The following is a 15,808-nucleotide window of genomic DNA, read 5'->3' as shown; positions in this document are numbered from 1 at the left end:
AGAGAGAGAGAGAGAGAGAGAGAGAGAGAGAGAGAGAGAGAGAGAGGAGGGGGGGAATTGGAATCATAGGTTGAAGAAGAAAGATTAATACCTGAAAGTATGTTTGCTATACCTATGACCACACTGACTATAATAGTGTTTCTAGTGCAATCACAAACGCCCAACTTCTTCAAAGCTATTATTGCACAGGGACAGGTAGTACGCGCTACCATAAAAAGTCTTTTTGCAGGTTTCGAACTAATTTTCTTTAAAGGGCATAAAAAACTGCATCATACGTGTGTGTGTGTGTGTGTGGGGACGGGCGCGCCCGCCCCAATTTTCCCACAAGAGTTCCTATTATATTTATTAGTTTCAAAATATCTATGAGAGGAAGCGAGAGAATAGATTTTTCTTAATTGAGTTTGCAATCTTCAGCTTTTTTGGTTGTGCTTTGAAATTATTTGAGTTGGCTTTCGCTTCTTTCAATTGTGTTTTTTTTTTTCTACTCTCACATTTCAATAGATTAGATAACATTTTTGGGAAACCTGTCAATGCCAACGTAACCTCGTAGATTATTTGTATGACTAATAAAAGATATAAATAAATAAATAGACACTAACCTCTAAGTAATTGTTGTTGAAAAGCTTGCATAGCTGCTGCGGTTGCCGCTGGCGACGCATTGCTTAGAGCTCCCAAATTTGCTGCTGCCGCAGCTGGGTTTGCAGCAGTGGCCGCTGCTGCCGCACCCAAATTTGCCAAGCCTCCAAGTGCGGCTAAATTGCCTAATTGGCCTAGATTACCGAGATTGCCTAAGCCACCAAGTCCGGCCAAATTGTTGAGGCCTGGTAAGCCGAGAGCGCCTAGTTGTGCTGCTGCGGCCAAAGCAGCGGTCGAATACTTGTCATATTGTTGCTGTTGTTGCTGCTGTTCAACTGCAGCTCTTTGCTGTTGTTGCTGCTGTTCGGCACGATGATGGTCACGTTCACGTTCACGTTCACGTTCCCGTTCTCGTTCTCGTTCCCGTTCCCGTTCCCGTTCTCGTTCTCGTTCGCGCTCCCGCTCACGCTGTTGTTGCTGCTGATGATGATGATGTAACTGATTCGTTGTCGGATTACTGGGACTGGATTGTGTTTGGTGGGAGTTGTTACCTCGCGATGATCGGGGCGCAGTCAGCGGTGGTGGTGGAGGCGTCGGCTGTTGATTTATTGGCGGCGGAGTGGGTCGTGGTGTTATACTCGGTGTGGGTGTTTGACATTTAGTTGGTATAACAGTAACTGAAGGTGGTAGATTAACTAAAGCAGCTGCGGTAGAAGAGGCGTGTGCTATCTGCGGTTGAGATTGATGGGTTATCGATTGCTGTTGAGATTGATTTGATTGCGACTGCGATTGTGATGAAACGGAGGCGGCAATGACATGTGTATCAACTGGCGAAGGACTGCTTTGGCTGGCTAAACGTTGTTCGATTTCTTGTTCCTGTTGTAGAGCTTTAACAAAAGCCTGTTTCAGTCGATTTGTATGTTCAGCCTTTAGAGCTTTCTTAACATTCGAAGTGACGCACTGCTCACAAATGACTTTTGGTTCTTTATTTCCTAAGATGATCAAATTTTCATTAACAATTTTTAACTGTGACGTGCGATGGATGCGAGCGATTTACCTTGCTTCTCCCATTTCCAAACAGGTGTAAAGTCAACTTTACATTGAGCACAACGAAAGGGAGGTGCGACCGCGGTCGATTTTTTTGTATTAGTCATCAAATAATCGACCACAGTCTCTAAGCCCAATAGATAAACGAACTCGGTGTTACTTGGATTTGGTATGAAATGCATCTCCGGTGGTGGAGGTTTTGGAGGAGGAATCTTAAATAGCAACATGAAATCAAGTTAATCAATCATAAGAGGACAGACATAAAATTATAAAAATCATGCATTTCAACATTTTACCTGCAATAAAGTCTTTTCTAATTGTTTTCTTAACGCCAATTTTGCTGCCGCTTGCCTCTGAGCGGGAGTCTGACTCTCTTCCCGCGCAGTGGATCGTTCACTCTGCGGAACAAGCAGAAAACAATTATTAGTAATAATACGCTTATGCTCCCCCATATAAGGATAAAAAAAGTTTTCACCTTTAAATCACTATGTTGTTGATTTTGTGTTGCTATTGGTGGTGCTGGGGTGATAGATACCGAGTTGCTGATAGTGTTAGGTACCTTTGAATTATCCGATACATTAGGCTGCTGCTTTATTCGATTTTTATGAGATTTTGATTAATTGTGTGCGTAGCGAATTGATGATTGATACATGGTGATGGTAGATAAGGGTTAGTTATTAAATTTAACGAAAAATGGAAAGAAAATGATTTTTTTTCATGAAATTTTATACAAAATTTCTATTACAATAATAAGCATCGGAAGTAATTTTTTTGGATTTTGATATGAACTGTGAAATGTATGCACATTGATAATATTGGTATATCATAATATGTATTGTGTATCGTATATTGCAAGCGGTGTATGTTGGGTGTAATGAACGTTTCTATGTAAGTAGTGAGCTTTGGATAAAAATTTTACATATCATAATATAAAGATTTATGAATGAACACAGCGCTTACTGCAACGATCACATTACAACAACTCACATTGCGTGATTTAAGTCCTGACGGCGGAGCCGTGGTAGGCGTTATAGTCACCGACGGTGTAATAGTGAGATTCGGAAGATTGGTTCGAGGTGGCAGAGCATTTGAAGAGCGTGATGACGAGGAGGAGGACGATGACGTTGCTGCTGCGATGCTAATGCTAGCCGTTGACGATCCAGCAGTTAAGGTAGCACCACCAGGCAAGGAGGAACGTGGTGGGGGCAGTATTGTAGTGCTATTGGTATTCGAACGGTGCGAAGGTGAAGAAGCAGCTGTTGATGATGCCGAACTGCTATTGGTTGAACCGCGATTACTTGTAGCGCTAGATGAATTTAAAGAATGGTAAAGTTTTGTATTTTCTTTTTTCTTTTCAATTACAATATAACACACACACACACACACACACACACACATACACGCGAAAACTTACCTTATGCTAATAGAGGATGAGATGCTATTGCTATTGGAACGATTTGTTTTGGTGTGTGCAGGCAACGGCGCTGCATTGGTGGGTGTTACACTTAGGGCTCCTTTTGAGGTTAGAGCAGCCGGTATAGCAGCTAACGGATTTGTAGGCGATACACTAGTGGGCGTTACCACTAGATTCTCTTTCATGACATGTTGAGACTGTTTTAGTTTTTTTAATAGCACCAGTTTCGTTTCTTCATTACGTAGATCGTCTCGAAGTTTACGTAATCCTTTCTCGCGTTCTTTTAACTCGGCAGGTGTAAGTTCCTTGATGGGTACGTAGGGTGGCATTTCTTCATCATCTGTCTCGGAGTCTATATTACCATTTTGTTGCCGACCATTCATGCGAGCCGGCAATAGTACAATATCTGGAGCCTCGGCATAAGACTTGGGTTCGGTACGAGGCCTTAGAACGCGACGTTGCACCTTATTTTCATCTGAAACTGGCGATGATGTCGATGTCGTGTTTGAGTTAATCGAAGAAGAAGCTGATGTTTGATTTTGATTTGATGACATGCTACTATTATTATTATTACTAGAGGGATCCACACTCATTATGGTGGTGGAAATGTTATTTGTGGCCGTTGTAGTGTTATTAGCGCTTGTGATACTATTGTTCCCATGAACAATTGCTGGCGAAATTGGTGGTGGAGGAGCAGGTATTATGGTCAGTCCCGAATTTTGTGTCAAGGCTCGCAAATCTCTTACTGTAGCTGGCGTGATTGTCAGCGCTGGATCTCGACCTGATCCCAAACTCAAGTCGACAACATCGTCGACTTCCATTTTGGCCATTTTCGCGCGGCGCGTCGTTTTGAGTTATATTGAAATATCTGCAAATTAAATGTAGAAAAACGTAAAATGATTGATGATGCAACAACAATGATAACGGTAACAACAACACAAACTATTTAACCCTTAGATATTTCCCGATTTTTATGTTTTTAATCGTTACTTTTCTCTAATATTGCTGGAAAAATATATTTCAAATAAATTAATTTTTTTTTTTTTTGTTTTCAAAATTTTCTCGCTTTTTTGACTTGTTCTGACTTAATGCATTAAATATAAAAAAGAAAAAAATTCTCATGGGTTCCTATTGATGAATTTCGAATTTTAATTTTATTATTGACAAGTGTTTGCATTTTTTGCATATAATTATACATTCAACTGTCGCCTCTTCTTAGACGCTACCAAAAAATATTCGTCATTCCACGACATGGAATGGGCATCATCAACCATGTTTAACCATGACATGTTGTATTCTCCATTGACTGTTATCCTTCGCTTTGCGTATACTTTTTCTTATAGATTTTCTTCTGTGTGGAGAGAGACGACTAACTTTATTACTTGTTTGCCCAACATATTGAGATACATTTGCAACAACAATCCCTTACTTCTTTGACTATATAAGTACACTAAGCTATGGATGGATAACGTGTCTATCTATCTAAGTATGTACGATGACGATGTCGATGTTTGTCAGTTTTAAGTATCTTCTACACATTCACGTTGCATTCTCGTTGCCAGGACAATAAATTTACAATTTCCTCCTTGCAATGTTACACGTTAAGTAACAGCGCCACTAAAAGAAAAACATAAAAGCCAATTATATATGTGTGCCAGTTTGCAATGACCTTGACCACTAACGAAAGGAAAAATAAAAATTAATAAGAAAAGACGGTGGGCGAACTTATTATAATATATTGAATATATATATTCAAGTGACTTTGACTTTTTTTTAGGAGAAATAATACAAGGACGACTCAATAAGTAACAACACTTGAGAATGAAAAATTTAATTACTTGAGCATATACTTCTCAAACAGCGTAAAATCAATCTATGATGTATAAATCATTTTTTTTTTTGTCTTTGCTAAAAGGTGGACTCTGTTTATGCTCGATCGCGTCTTCGCTAGAACACTTTGTATAATTCCGGCTCATCAAGAAATAAATAAATTGATGAAAAAGCCTAAGGAAAAACCACGTAATAGTATGCGTGTGTGTATGTAGTTGGGGCAAATATTATATTAATCAAGATTCTGAAGAAATACGGAATACGGAGCGTATATGAATGGGTCCATGACATCGCAATGAATTATGCTTATGGCATTCTTTAAAACATATCACATAACGGAACTTTTGTACAGGGTTTTATACAATGAAATATTTCACTAACTTGACGATAAGTGTAATCGGAAATTTCTTAATAAAATATACGATTTCGTATTTTCTATATGCGGTCTATATGTTCTGCACTTTTCGGAGAACTTTTAATGAATGCCACATTCTGAATCAGTTTGGGGATGTTCGACTGTTTATCGCTGTAATGTATATGTTCAGCGTTCTCCTTATTCCTCCAAATATGCAGCCTTGATTGCCCTCAAACATGACGAGAAGACGAAGGAGAAGCAGGTTCTTGCACGCAGGTTGGAACCTCTACGTCTACAGTACCGTTTGCTGTTTTCAAAAGCTGAATAAATATATTTTTTACTCACTATCCATACGCACAACATTTTCAAGACAATTAATTATTGATTTGAACTTTTTTGCAATAAAAATCTTCCACTTTTATAGGAAACTTGGTTGGATGATAATCGTCTGCGATACATATATTACATTGGAATTGCTTGTACCTTGAATTTCAAACTAAAAACTATATCGATTCTATGATCAGTTTTCTTATCTACAATTTCAAACAATGACCGCGATGAAGGGCCGCTGGCGACTATTTTCAATGTAGAGAAAAAAAAAAAACAAATCCAATCAAAATTTTTAATTTTTCTTAACGCGTTACAAATTTTAATCAAACAGAGGCGAAACGATTCGAACGATTGGCATGGGGACAAATCGATCCAAAATTAAATGCTAACTTACTTTACATTCATGGATTTAACAAGTGGAATAATGAATCTAGTATATTATAGATGTGGACATTTTCCGCTACGGCCTGCAAAAAATCATACCGTTATGTAAACGATTGTTAGCACTCATTGAAAGCGCATCTAATATTAAGCGGTATTTAATAAGTACTTGATAAGCAAACAAAAACATGTTTAATGTCTTGGTCCGTTTGGTTTACATTTATGTGTATGATATATACAATCCTCGATTTACACGATTTGAATTAATTATCTATTATTTTGCAAGCAAGCGTCATCGCTGAGAACTAGATCCTATTGTATTCGCAACGAGTTCCCAATATCTGAGATTTAATTCCTTTTTGTTAAATGTCTTTTATGCCATCATTAAAAAACCATACGCCGAACAGTATTGCGTTCGCCTAGAATACAAATATATTCGTTGTTGTAGCGGCTGACATCGATATATTTATTTGTACATTTATGTAATGTTTGCCTATTGGAATTCTTTAATAAATCAACGATAATCGGTTAAGATAGTTCTCTTTAGAAGTTAAGGCTGTCGTCTTGTCGCAAGAACTCCACACGATTGCTCGCAAACATTATCCTAATTTCTCTGAGAAATTAACTTTGACTTTGCTTGTCCTTATTTAACCGTCTTTAAGTCACCCCGGTCAGGGAAGCTTCACTTTACGGGGAAGAGGCTGCACATCGAGGTGATTAATATGTGTTGCAGTTGCCACAAACATTTTAATGTCCTGGCATCGAAATGCAACGAAATTATCCGGGCACGAGTTAAGAGCTCAGATTGCAAGTACGAGACTGGCTAATAACTCTTCTATAAGGATGGTATTCTGGAAAAGGAAATTGTGATAAATCTCTCGTACTCCTACAATATAACACGATAACGGGATTTTTATTTAACATTTACGCATCTAGAAAATTACATTACCCGCCATGAACACACAATAGGTGAGAAGATCCGAAATTTTATTAAGTAATAGGTGATTATTCCGAATTATCTTCTTCTTTACAAAATGTCTATCTGTTCTTTCCAATTAAACTTGAGCTCATTTCTATTTTGTGTTTTTATGGTGTATTTAGCTCCTGGATCAGTAATCAGTAATCAGTAATCATTTTTACACCCCACCACACTGTAAATGAGCCAAATTGGTCAGAGCAGAAGCCCGCTGTGGAGCGTAAACTGAACGCAATTTCGTTTTTCTTAACAAAAAATGTGAATAGTTTTTGCTCCTTACTCGGTTATTATTAAAGTTAAAAGGCTGAAATTGTCCATATTTACTTTACGAGCACCCTACTCTTTACGCTCAAAAATGAAAACAATTGACCATGCCCACACAAAGTTACAAGTAATTAAATTTTTTTTTTTTTTTTCACTTTTTTGATTTTTTATCATTAAAAAAAAAAAAAAAGACAGAATATGTGCAATTAGTTTGTACATTCTCCAAATGAAGATATATTATGTGCCTATAAATGGATCAATTCTAAAATGAATATGGTTGACACCGCGATTACTTTCCTATTAATAATACCAGCGATATATGGGTATGAAAAAAAAAAAAAAAAGAAGAAGAAAGGCTTGAAGAGTAGAATGCGAAAAGCGAAAGTGGAGGGTAAGCAAGATTGGTCGACCGTCGAATATAACTAACATGTTACAGGAGGCGCTCCATCTGCATTACCAAAACTGTGTTAGCCAAACATCTCTGTCCGCGTATCTCAATTTACGCGATTATTCGTTTACGTTGCTGTAATTCAACGGCTCGTCGTTTTTTAACCCTAGAAAGCCTTGAAAAAAAAAAAACCAAACGAATTTTCTCCCAATTTTTTCTCCCTTTTTTAACATTTTTTAAATATCGCTATAATTCTATAAATATTTCTTTTTTTGCCAATTTTCAAGTATAATTTTTTACCTAAAATAATGAAGTGATGTGTGTTTGCGTGTTAAAAAAAAAATTTGAGGCGATTTTAATGAAAAAAGGAAAAAAAACTTCGCCAATGAATCGTTTGGCGGCCAACTAAAATAAATAAATAGCGTTATATAACGTGTGATTCAGTATTTATAAGATGAATTGCTTGGTGCTAAATTTGATAAACATCTCTAATTAAATATGGCAAACGGTGAGTAGACAGGCAGAAAGGCCAACTCTCAGACGCACATCATATGTGGATGATATAAAAAAAAAAAAATAACTTAACTTTGTAATGCACACATTTTCTCTTAAAAAAATAATTATAATAAAAAAAAAAAAAGAAAAAAAAAAACCATTTGTTCTAAACGTATCGTTATTGTAACCATCACCACCACAGCCATCAGCATTCATTCAACATTATCGTCATGATTATTATCGAAGTGGAAGAAAGGAAAAAAGAAAAGAAAAGCAAAGAAAAGAAAATAAAGGAAAGGAAGGGACAGGACGGGGAAAAACAAACAGCAACACAAACAAAAAGACATACACACTTGATGTCAGCAATTGAAGGAGCGAACATTAACATCGACCACATCGCCTTTATATAAACATTTACTAGTGCCATGCATTGAATGATGCAGTTAGTGGCAGAAAAACCTTGTTTGTCGTGTTGGGCTGTGTGTAAAATACTTTACTTTTAAACGTATTTCATGACACTTTCAAGAGTGCAGTTGTCTATACAATAAGTTATGTGCATATATACACATATATGTATATATATGTGCACATATATATATATATATATATATTTATATACAAGATACATATCTATATCTGTGTTTATTTGTTCCCATAATAAAAAGAAGAAGATTGGTTGTAGCAATACGAAGCACAAAGTTGTGCCTTACAGTGCCACCAGTCATCAGCTTTCATCTTCTCGTTCTCGTGTTGCTTGTGTTGTTTGCTTAGAAACTAACAAACCGACTTACGACCATTCCACCAGCTATTCTGTCAGTCACTGACTCAATCTGATATTTAGCCATTGAGTCAATTATTTGCTTAGCTGGTGCTTCTCTCTTATTCCTGTTTCTATATTTACTACCGAAAGAGGAGGCTCGAATAATACAAGTTCTTCACGTAATTCATTTGCAACCCCAAATACAATCAATCTTTTGATATCTTATAATAAAATGTACCATATTCTTAAATATCGAATATCGAATTCGGAATTTATGTAAACATGTCCGTCTGCCTCTATGTCTCTCTCTATTGTAGGTTTATTTATAATACCCCGCACATATTTTTGGCAAAAAAAAAAAAAAAAAAAAAAAAAATTTCAATTTTTTATATTTTTGATGTTGAGAAGTAGGTTAACCAACTCGATCTAAGCACACGGTTACTCCATTTCCAATCATTAGTCACTTTAACAGATAGAGTCATACAAATTTTTACGTATATTTTATCGGTGATCCCATTAAATCGAAGAAATCGTCTAATCAATACTACTGTAAAGCTAAACCAAAATTTCATTCTTTTTGTTTTTTAATTTTTTTTCTTCTTTGTACCATCAAGGGAATGGATAAAAAACATTCAGCCGCAATCGAATATAATTTTTCTATTTGTTTAAATTTATTTTATGATTGTGCATTGGCTATTTATTTAGTTGTTTTTTATCCTGTTATTGTTATTGTTTATTTATTTATTTATTTAATAGGTGCTTGCATGTATTTTAATCAGTGACATCTATTGGGTGCAAATGATTAAGTAATGCGCAATATCAATATATATATATATATATATATAACGGTTAAATTTGATGAATAATTTTGACCTTTCCCTATATGAAATAACAGTTTTTCAGTGTATGCAGACGCTAATGCATTTTCGATATTCATATATATTTGTTGTTTGATTTGAAGAAGTCCGCTGCTGCGGATCGTAAGTTCAGCTGCACGAAGCAGCATAATCACTAAAAATACCGCTTTCAGATCGATGTAGCTTTGACTTGGCTGGCACGCGGTTTCGAAATACTGGAAAAGTTCGAATATGGGTGGGTCGCCGCCAAACCACGCCATCACCATATTGCCATAAACATGAGCAAAACTTGTACAAAATGATGAAAAATATTTCGATTCATATATATTATGTAACGATTTCTCTCAATAAATGCTTTTTTGAAGTGACCAAAAATGACAAAGTAATCCATATTCTTCGACCCCATCTTGTTTGGCAATACAAAACACGGAATTCCGTTTCAAATGAGAAAAAAAAAATAATAAAAAATGCGTGTTATTCCAGGACCGCGTTCTTCGGTTGTTACCTGTATTTTTATTTATTTATTTTTTATTTTTTCGGAGGACAAGGCATAGTTGTCAACACTGTCATTCCTTTCGTGGATACAGAGCATTTAGTTGGCCAAGTATTTGATTGTTTTTTGATTTTATTTTTTTTTTTCCTTGCTCTTCCTTCTTCTACTTCATTTTCTTTTTCTCGCTGCCAATACACTGTTTGTTTTTAAGTTATGGATGATAGCCGTAGTCGCGAAACAAAGCATTCATGTTGCTGTAATATAAATATATACATATATATGTATAGTCAACTAATGCACAACATACAAAACATATGCAACTCCACCATTTCTGTGTTTTGTTTTATTCGCATTAGTTGCCGTAACTTGTTACTCTAAGTGCTTTCCTATGTGCGCCATGTGCACTTTTTCTCGGTTATATATGTTGTTCAAACGTCTATGGTCGTGCTCCACATTGTTGTTGCTATATCGTTCTTTTTATTCTCTGAGATGGCCTCTGATGCCTGGCCGCCGCCCCCCCGCTCCCCCGCTCCCCCACCCGCCCCGCTTGTTTAATTGTTTGCTTATAAGTTGCCACGTTCAGTTACTGCACTAGCAGCAACATCACATAATATGTAAAAAAAAAAAAAAAAAAAAAAAAAAAAAAAAAAAACAGAAAAAACTCATTCTTGCTTGTACTCTCTTGTTCGAGTGACTGCACGAGCCGCCTTCCTTCTATACCGTATATTAACGTGTTTGCGCCCCTGATAACGTCGTAAGCTATATATGAGGTTTTGCGTTTTTTTTTTTTTTTTTTTTTTTTTTTTGTTTTTTTTTGGTGTGGTACTGTGGAAACAAGAAACTTGATCTGTTTTGCTTTGCATTTGATTTTATAGGCATATCATCATCAACGTGGTCGTTCATCAGCAGCATCTTCTCTGTCGTTGCATATATTAACGATATTGTTGTACTTAAGCACACATACCTGTGTAAGTAAGTAAGTAAGCCCCTTCCTTGAAACCTACCTACCTATCGATTTTTTTTTTTCTTTCTTTTTTCTTGTTTTGTTTAAAGTCATTACATTTCGGTCGTATGCATGCGTGATTGTTGATTCAATGTTGTTTCAGTGATATTCCAAATTGCAGCAAATGTGTCGCCGTCTTGGGCGTCATCTAAGTATTTCTTATTCCTTATTAAATGTGTTCATTGATTTCTTCAAGCAGATCATGCGACAATTTAACACTCAAAGGCAATTAAGAAAAAAAAAAAAAAAAAAAAAAAAACAAAAAAAAAAAAAAACTTTATTAAAAATTTTAATACATTGTTTAATTGTTAATTATATGCATATACATTTGTTCTTTGCGTTTTGTGCATAGTAGTAGCAGTAAGTACTTAAATACGTGTACAAACACACTTGTTTCAATTACTTTATTTTCATATTTTTCCTCCTTTTTATATGCCAGCATTAAGAAGTTAAAAACTAATTAAAAATCCAGCAAAAATTATTGAATTTTGAATATTGAACACAATTCTTTTTGGGCTTCTTCTCCCTCCCCAATTCATTTACGCAACGATTTTTCAAAAACGATATTCAAATATAAAGTTTTTCATGGTAATCAACTATATACATACCATTTTATATGGCAATGGCAGGCAGGCAATGCGTATGAAGGGGAATATAGAAAAAAATAAACTATAAACGAATAAAATTTTGCAAATTTCAAAACCCTATAGAACTAACTTAGGACGGGGCGATCACAGCTAAGGTCCTATGTCCGATTGCAACTTGAACATGTAAGTGAACTATATTCGGCTATGATCAAAAACAAGTAAAAAAGTTATAATTGGAGGCCGCCGAATCTCGCATACCCATCACTATGATTTTCGCTTTCTACTCTTCAAGTCCCTTTCTTTTCTTTTTTTTTTTTTTTTATACCCATATATCGCTGGTATTATTAGGAAAGAATTAATCCACCACATCATGGTGTCTACACCACATTCATTTTAGAATTAAACCATTTTTGTGCAGATAATATATATATATATATACATCTTCAATTGGGGGAATGTTTGCGTTATGATAAATAATCACAAAATTTCAAAAAAGGGAAAAAAAGGAAAATTTAATCACTTGGCCGATTTTTTCCGTTTTTACATCTAAAGGGTGAAGTGCTTCCAATTTTAATAATTTCCGAGTAACGAGCAAAAACTCCTCAAATTTTTATTAAGAATCAGCTCACGCTCCATTGCTGTCTTTTGCTCTGACCAATTTGACCCATTTTCAATACCAACCTGCTTCTAAAAACTTGCAATCTTTCTACCAAAGTTTAAAGCCGATATCTTGATTTTTGCTACCAGGAGCACAGGCAGACAGACGGGGCTAAATCAATTCAGAATTTCGCGCTGCTTAGGAACATATACGTATATTTCATAAGGGTCTCTAAAGCTTTCTTGGGTTTTATATACATTATGAAAGAAACAAAATAAGCGTACCCTCCCGTTACAGTGGTAGGGTTTACAAAAAAACATTAAGTTTTGATATATTATTGGATAGGAATAGCGAAATTTTTCCATTCTGGTGTTGCACGGTCGATCATTCATAAAATATGCGTAGAAATTTCAGTCGTTCTACCTATTATGCATATATTTTATGAGTAATGAGTAAAATGAAAAAAAAAAATATATATATTTTTTTTTAAACAATAGTATCCTAGTATTAATATGTTACTGTGGGCGTAACCTTTGACCGATACGACTCATTTTTAATATGAATCTTCATGCAAGATCTTCCAGTATTTTAATAAATTTTACGACGAGGACAATGTTTACATGGACAGCCCCCCACCAGCAAAAACTTGGACTTAGGCCCGTTAGAGATATTTTTCTTGCATCGATTGTTATATTTTTATTTTTGGATGTTTGTCAAATATCCGTAGGATTAATTCACAAACAAAATTTCGACACACGTTACATAACAAGCGAAATGATCGAATAACCTAAAGAGCGCAAAAACTTTTGCTACGTTTGAAAGTCTTTTTCCAGGATTTTAACTAAAGCGAACTTTTGTTGAATTCTGTGCTTTTCATTCTCGTTATCTCGTTTTTTGTTCCATTTGGTACGCGCCAGCATTCTTATGACATATTACTCAATAATGTCATAGGCTTAGGCATTATATGTCTTTAGGGGTTTAACGTTCGCACCTGGAATACAGCCTTAATCAGACGGGTTCCCTAGAACTATCGGCAATTTTTCTACTTCATTTGAAGGCCCCCGAGAATTTAGAAAATCCCCATTGAAAGAGGCCTTACCGACTTGAAGTACCGAAATTGAAAAATGGATAGTGAGCCATTTTCTCGCTTACTGGTTTGCGTCGAGGCTTATCTAAACATCAACTCTTAGATAGTTCCGCATGAAACTTTGGGGTTAACCACAGCCACCGTGAATAGACCGCGAAGAGCCGTACCCAGCAATTAGGTAAGAAGTCATTCTCCCGCCAATGAGATGGGTAGTGCGACCATCTTCCCGCCAGGAGCAATCTTATTTTTAATCGTAGAATGGCATACAAATGTCGTGGCTGTTGACGAATCCATGCAATTTTTAAATAGGACGAGCCCTCAAACGAAATGTGTGGGAAATTTTAGAAGTTACAGTCGTTTTAGTGACGCTACAAGGGAAAGTCAAATTCAGTCTTTTTCTTTCTAAAACACATAAGGCATTGCTTTTAAAAGCAAATCAAAGAAAGATATTTTTTTGTCTTTTTGTCGTTGGAATTTTTGTTGGAATTTTTTAATCGCCAAAATTCAGAATTTTTTCCATTTGATCGACCACCTGTTGTCTATAACAGCGATATTCTTGTCATACTTCATAAATAGCATTCGTCGTACAAACACAATTCTATAAAGAATTGCTTTAATTCTTTATAGCTGTGTAAAATGATGTTAAATTTTTATCTATATAGATCAATATAACCAGGCTAGGTTACAAATGCTAATTCTCCATTAATCGATTAAACGATTGTTTTGATCGAATTTTTTATCCGAATTCCATATAAAGTGCAACAAAAAGGCTAATTATATGCAAACGTACAGCGGCCCTTCTTAATTACGAATCTATATTTAATAGAGCCGTTCATATATTTCCGTTAAGAATGATTTTTCTCAACGGACTAACAAGTACTTTGACCCGGGCATGTATTCCGTTTAGATGCTAGGTATCTAGGGTTGTTCGTCGTTTTTTTTTTTTTTTTTTTGCTATTTTCAATTCAATTTTTTTTTTCCTCTTCTTTCACATTTTTTCTCTTATTAGTTGCGATTGCAAGTGCTAGTTAGTTGCTGCTATATAATAACTGCTACACACAAGTTTATTCACCTTCATGTGAATGTTTTAATGCCACGAAATCACGTTTTAACAGCTTTAATAAAAAAAATAAATAAATAAAAAAAATAAAAAATAAAAAAATTTAATAAAAAACAATGTTTTCTTATTGCAATTATTATATAAATTTCGATATTGGTATAAAATCTGATGAGATTAAAGACTTGATAACGCTAAGTAAATACGATAAATGCTTATTATATATGTGCGAATAGTATGAATCTAATGCAAACATATATTATAAATTGACTAAATGACTAGAGAAGAAAAAAGATGACAAAGACGACGACGACGAAGAAAAAAAAACAAAAGATGTATATCGCGAGTGTAAATGTAGAAGCAAAAATAGACAAGAAATTTTTTCATTTATTAGATTCAAATTTTTTTGCAAAATAAAAAATATATATATATATATACAAATACATATATAAAACACTATAGATAGATAGAAAGAGATTTCCAGAAAAGTAAAAAGTCGATCTATCTTTTTGGCAATTACAAGTATGGGCTTAAATGTGCTTATGTGTACGTAGCCGTGGATTATAAATAATGTGCCAGTTCATGAATAGATTACCTCCCTCCCTTCCATCATTTGAGAATAGTTTATATAATAGGTAATGTATTTGAAACGTGATGTGCAAATTAACTGAAATCATTACTTTCGAATATAAAGAAAAACAAAAAAAAAAAAAAAAAAAAAAAAAAACGAAAAAAAAGAACAAACCGAGCATGCACGTTTGTGTGTAGGTAGATAATTAATATAATGATCTTTCACACACATATATATGCATATATGTATATATATATATATATATATATATATATATAAACAGCGCATACACTCGTACACACAAACACAAGCATGTTCGGAAGGACGGACATAATTACATGCAATTTACTTAAATATATTTTATTTTTGTTTGAAATTTACACACACATAACCATACATAATAAATTTTGCACTAAAGCAACAAAACACCTAACGAAATAACATAAATAAAAAAAGAAACTTTTAACTACAAGAAGTAAATGTATCTGCGGCGATAACAACGCAAAACCATTCAAATACTCGGTAACTAAGGTTATCTCAAAAGTACAGTTGTGCAAGCAACGTAACAAACAGACAGGCACACTCAAATTGCATAAGAAGAGAGTGTGAGAAGAGAGCTATGGGGTGAATATATATGTACAATTAATACACACACACACACACACACACATCTATACATACATACATACATATCTACATGTGTTATATGTATATATATATATATATATATATATATATA

At 34.8% G+C, this 15,808-nt stretch overlaps 1 protein-coding gene across 4 annotated transcripts in view; it reads right to left on the bottom strand.

Moving 5' to 3' along the window:
• The window catches only part of LOC119632617 (platelet binding protein GspB), a 19,941-nt gene that overhangs the window by 1,624 nt on the left and 2,509 nt on the right, over window positions 1-15,808 (bottom strand). Inside the window, exons 1-7 of one of the 4 annotated variants that reach the window (XM_038025603.1) lie at window positions 14,514-14,534; window positions 3,038-3,905; window positions 2,611-2,929; window positions 2,099-2,209; window positions 1,920-2,021; window positions 1,634-1,835; window positions 600-1,568 (exon numbers count right to left, since the gene is read on the bottom strand). In XM_038025603.1, coding sequence (XP_037881531.1) covers window positions 600-1,568; window positions 1,634-1,835; window positions 1,920-2,021; window positions 2,099-2,209; window positions 2,611-2,929; window positions 3,038-3,867 — 2,533 coding nt within the window. In that variant the 5' untranslated portion in view covers window positions 3,868-3,905; window positions 14,514-14,534. Of the gene's footprint in view, window positions 1-599; window positions 1,569-1,633; window positions 1,836-1,919; window positions 2,022-2,098; window positions 2,210-2,610; window positions 2,930-3,037; window positions 3,906-14,513; window positions 14,535-15,808 lie in introns of those variants that run through there. The other 3 variants (XM_038025601.1, XM_038025605.1, XM_038025604.1) reach the window with 3 other exon arrangements.

This window comes from Glossina fuscipes, unplaced genomic scaffold (assembly GCF_014805625.2).
Source record: "Glossina fuscipes isolate IAEA_lab_2018 unplaced genomic scaffold, Yale_Gfus_2 1, whole genome shotgun sequence".
NCBI lineage: Eukaryota > Metazoa > Arthropoda > Insecta > Diptera > Glossinidae > Glossina > Glossina fuscipes.
This window is presented reverse-complemented; position numbering and strand designations above follow the sequence as displayed.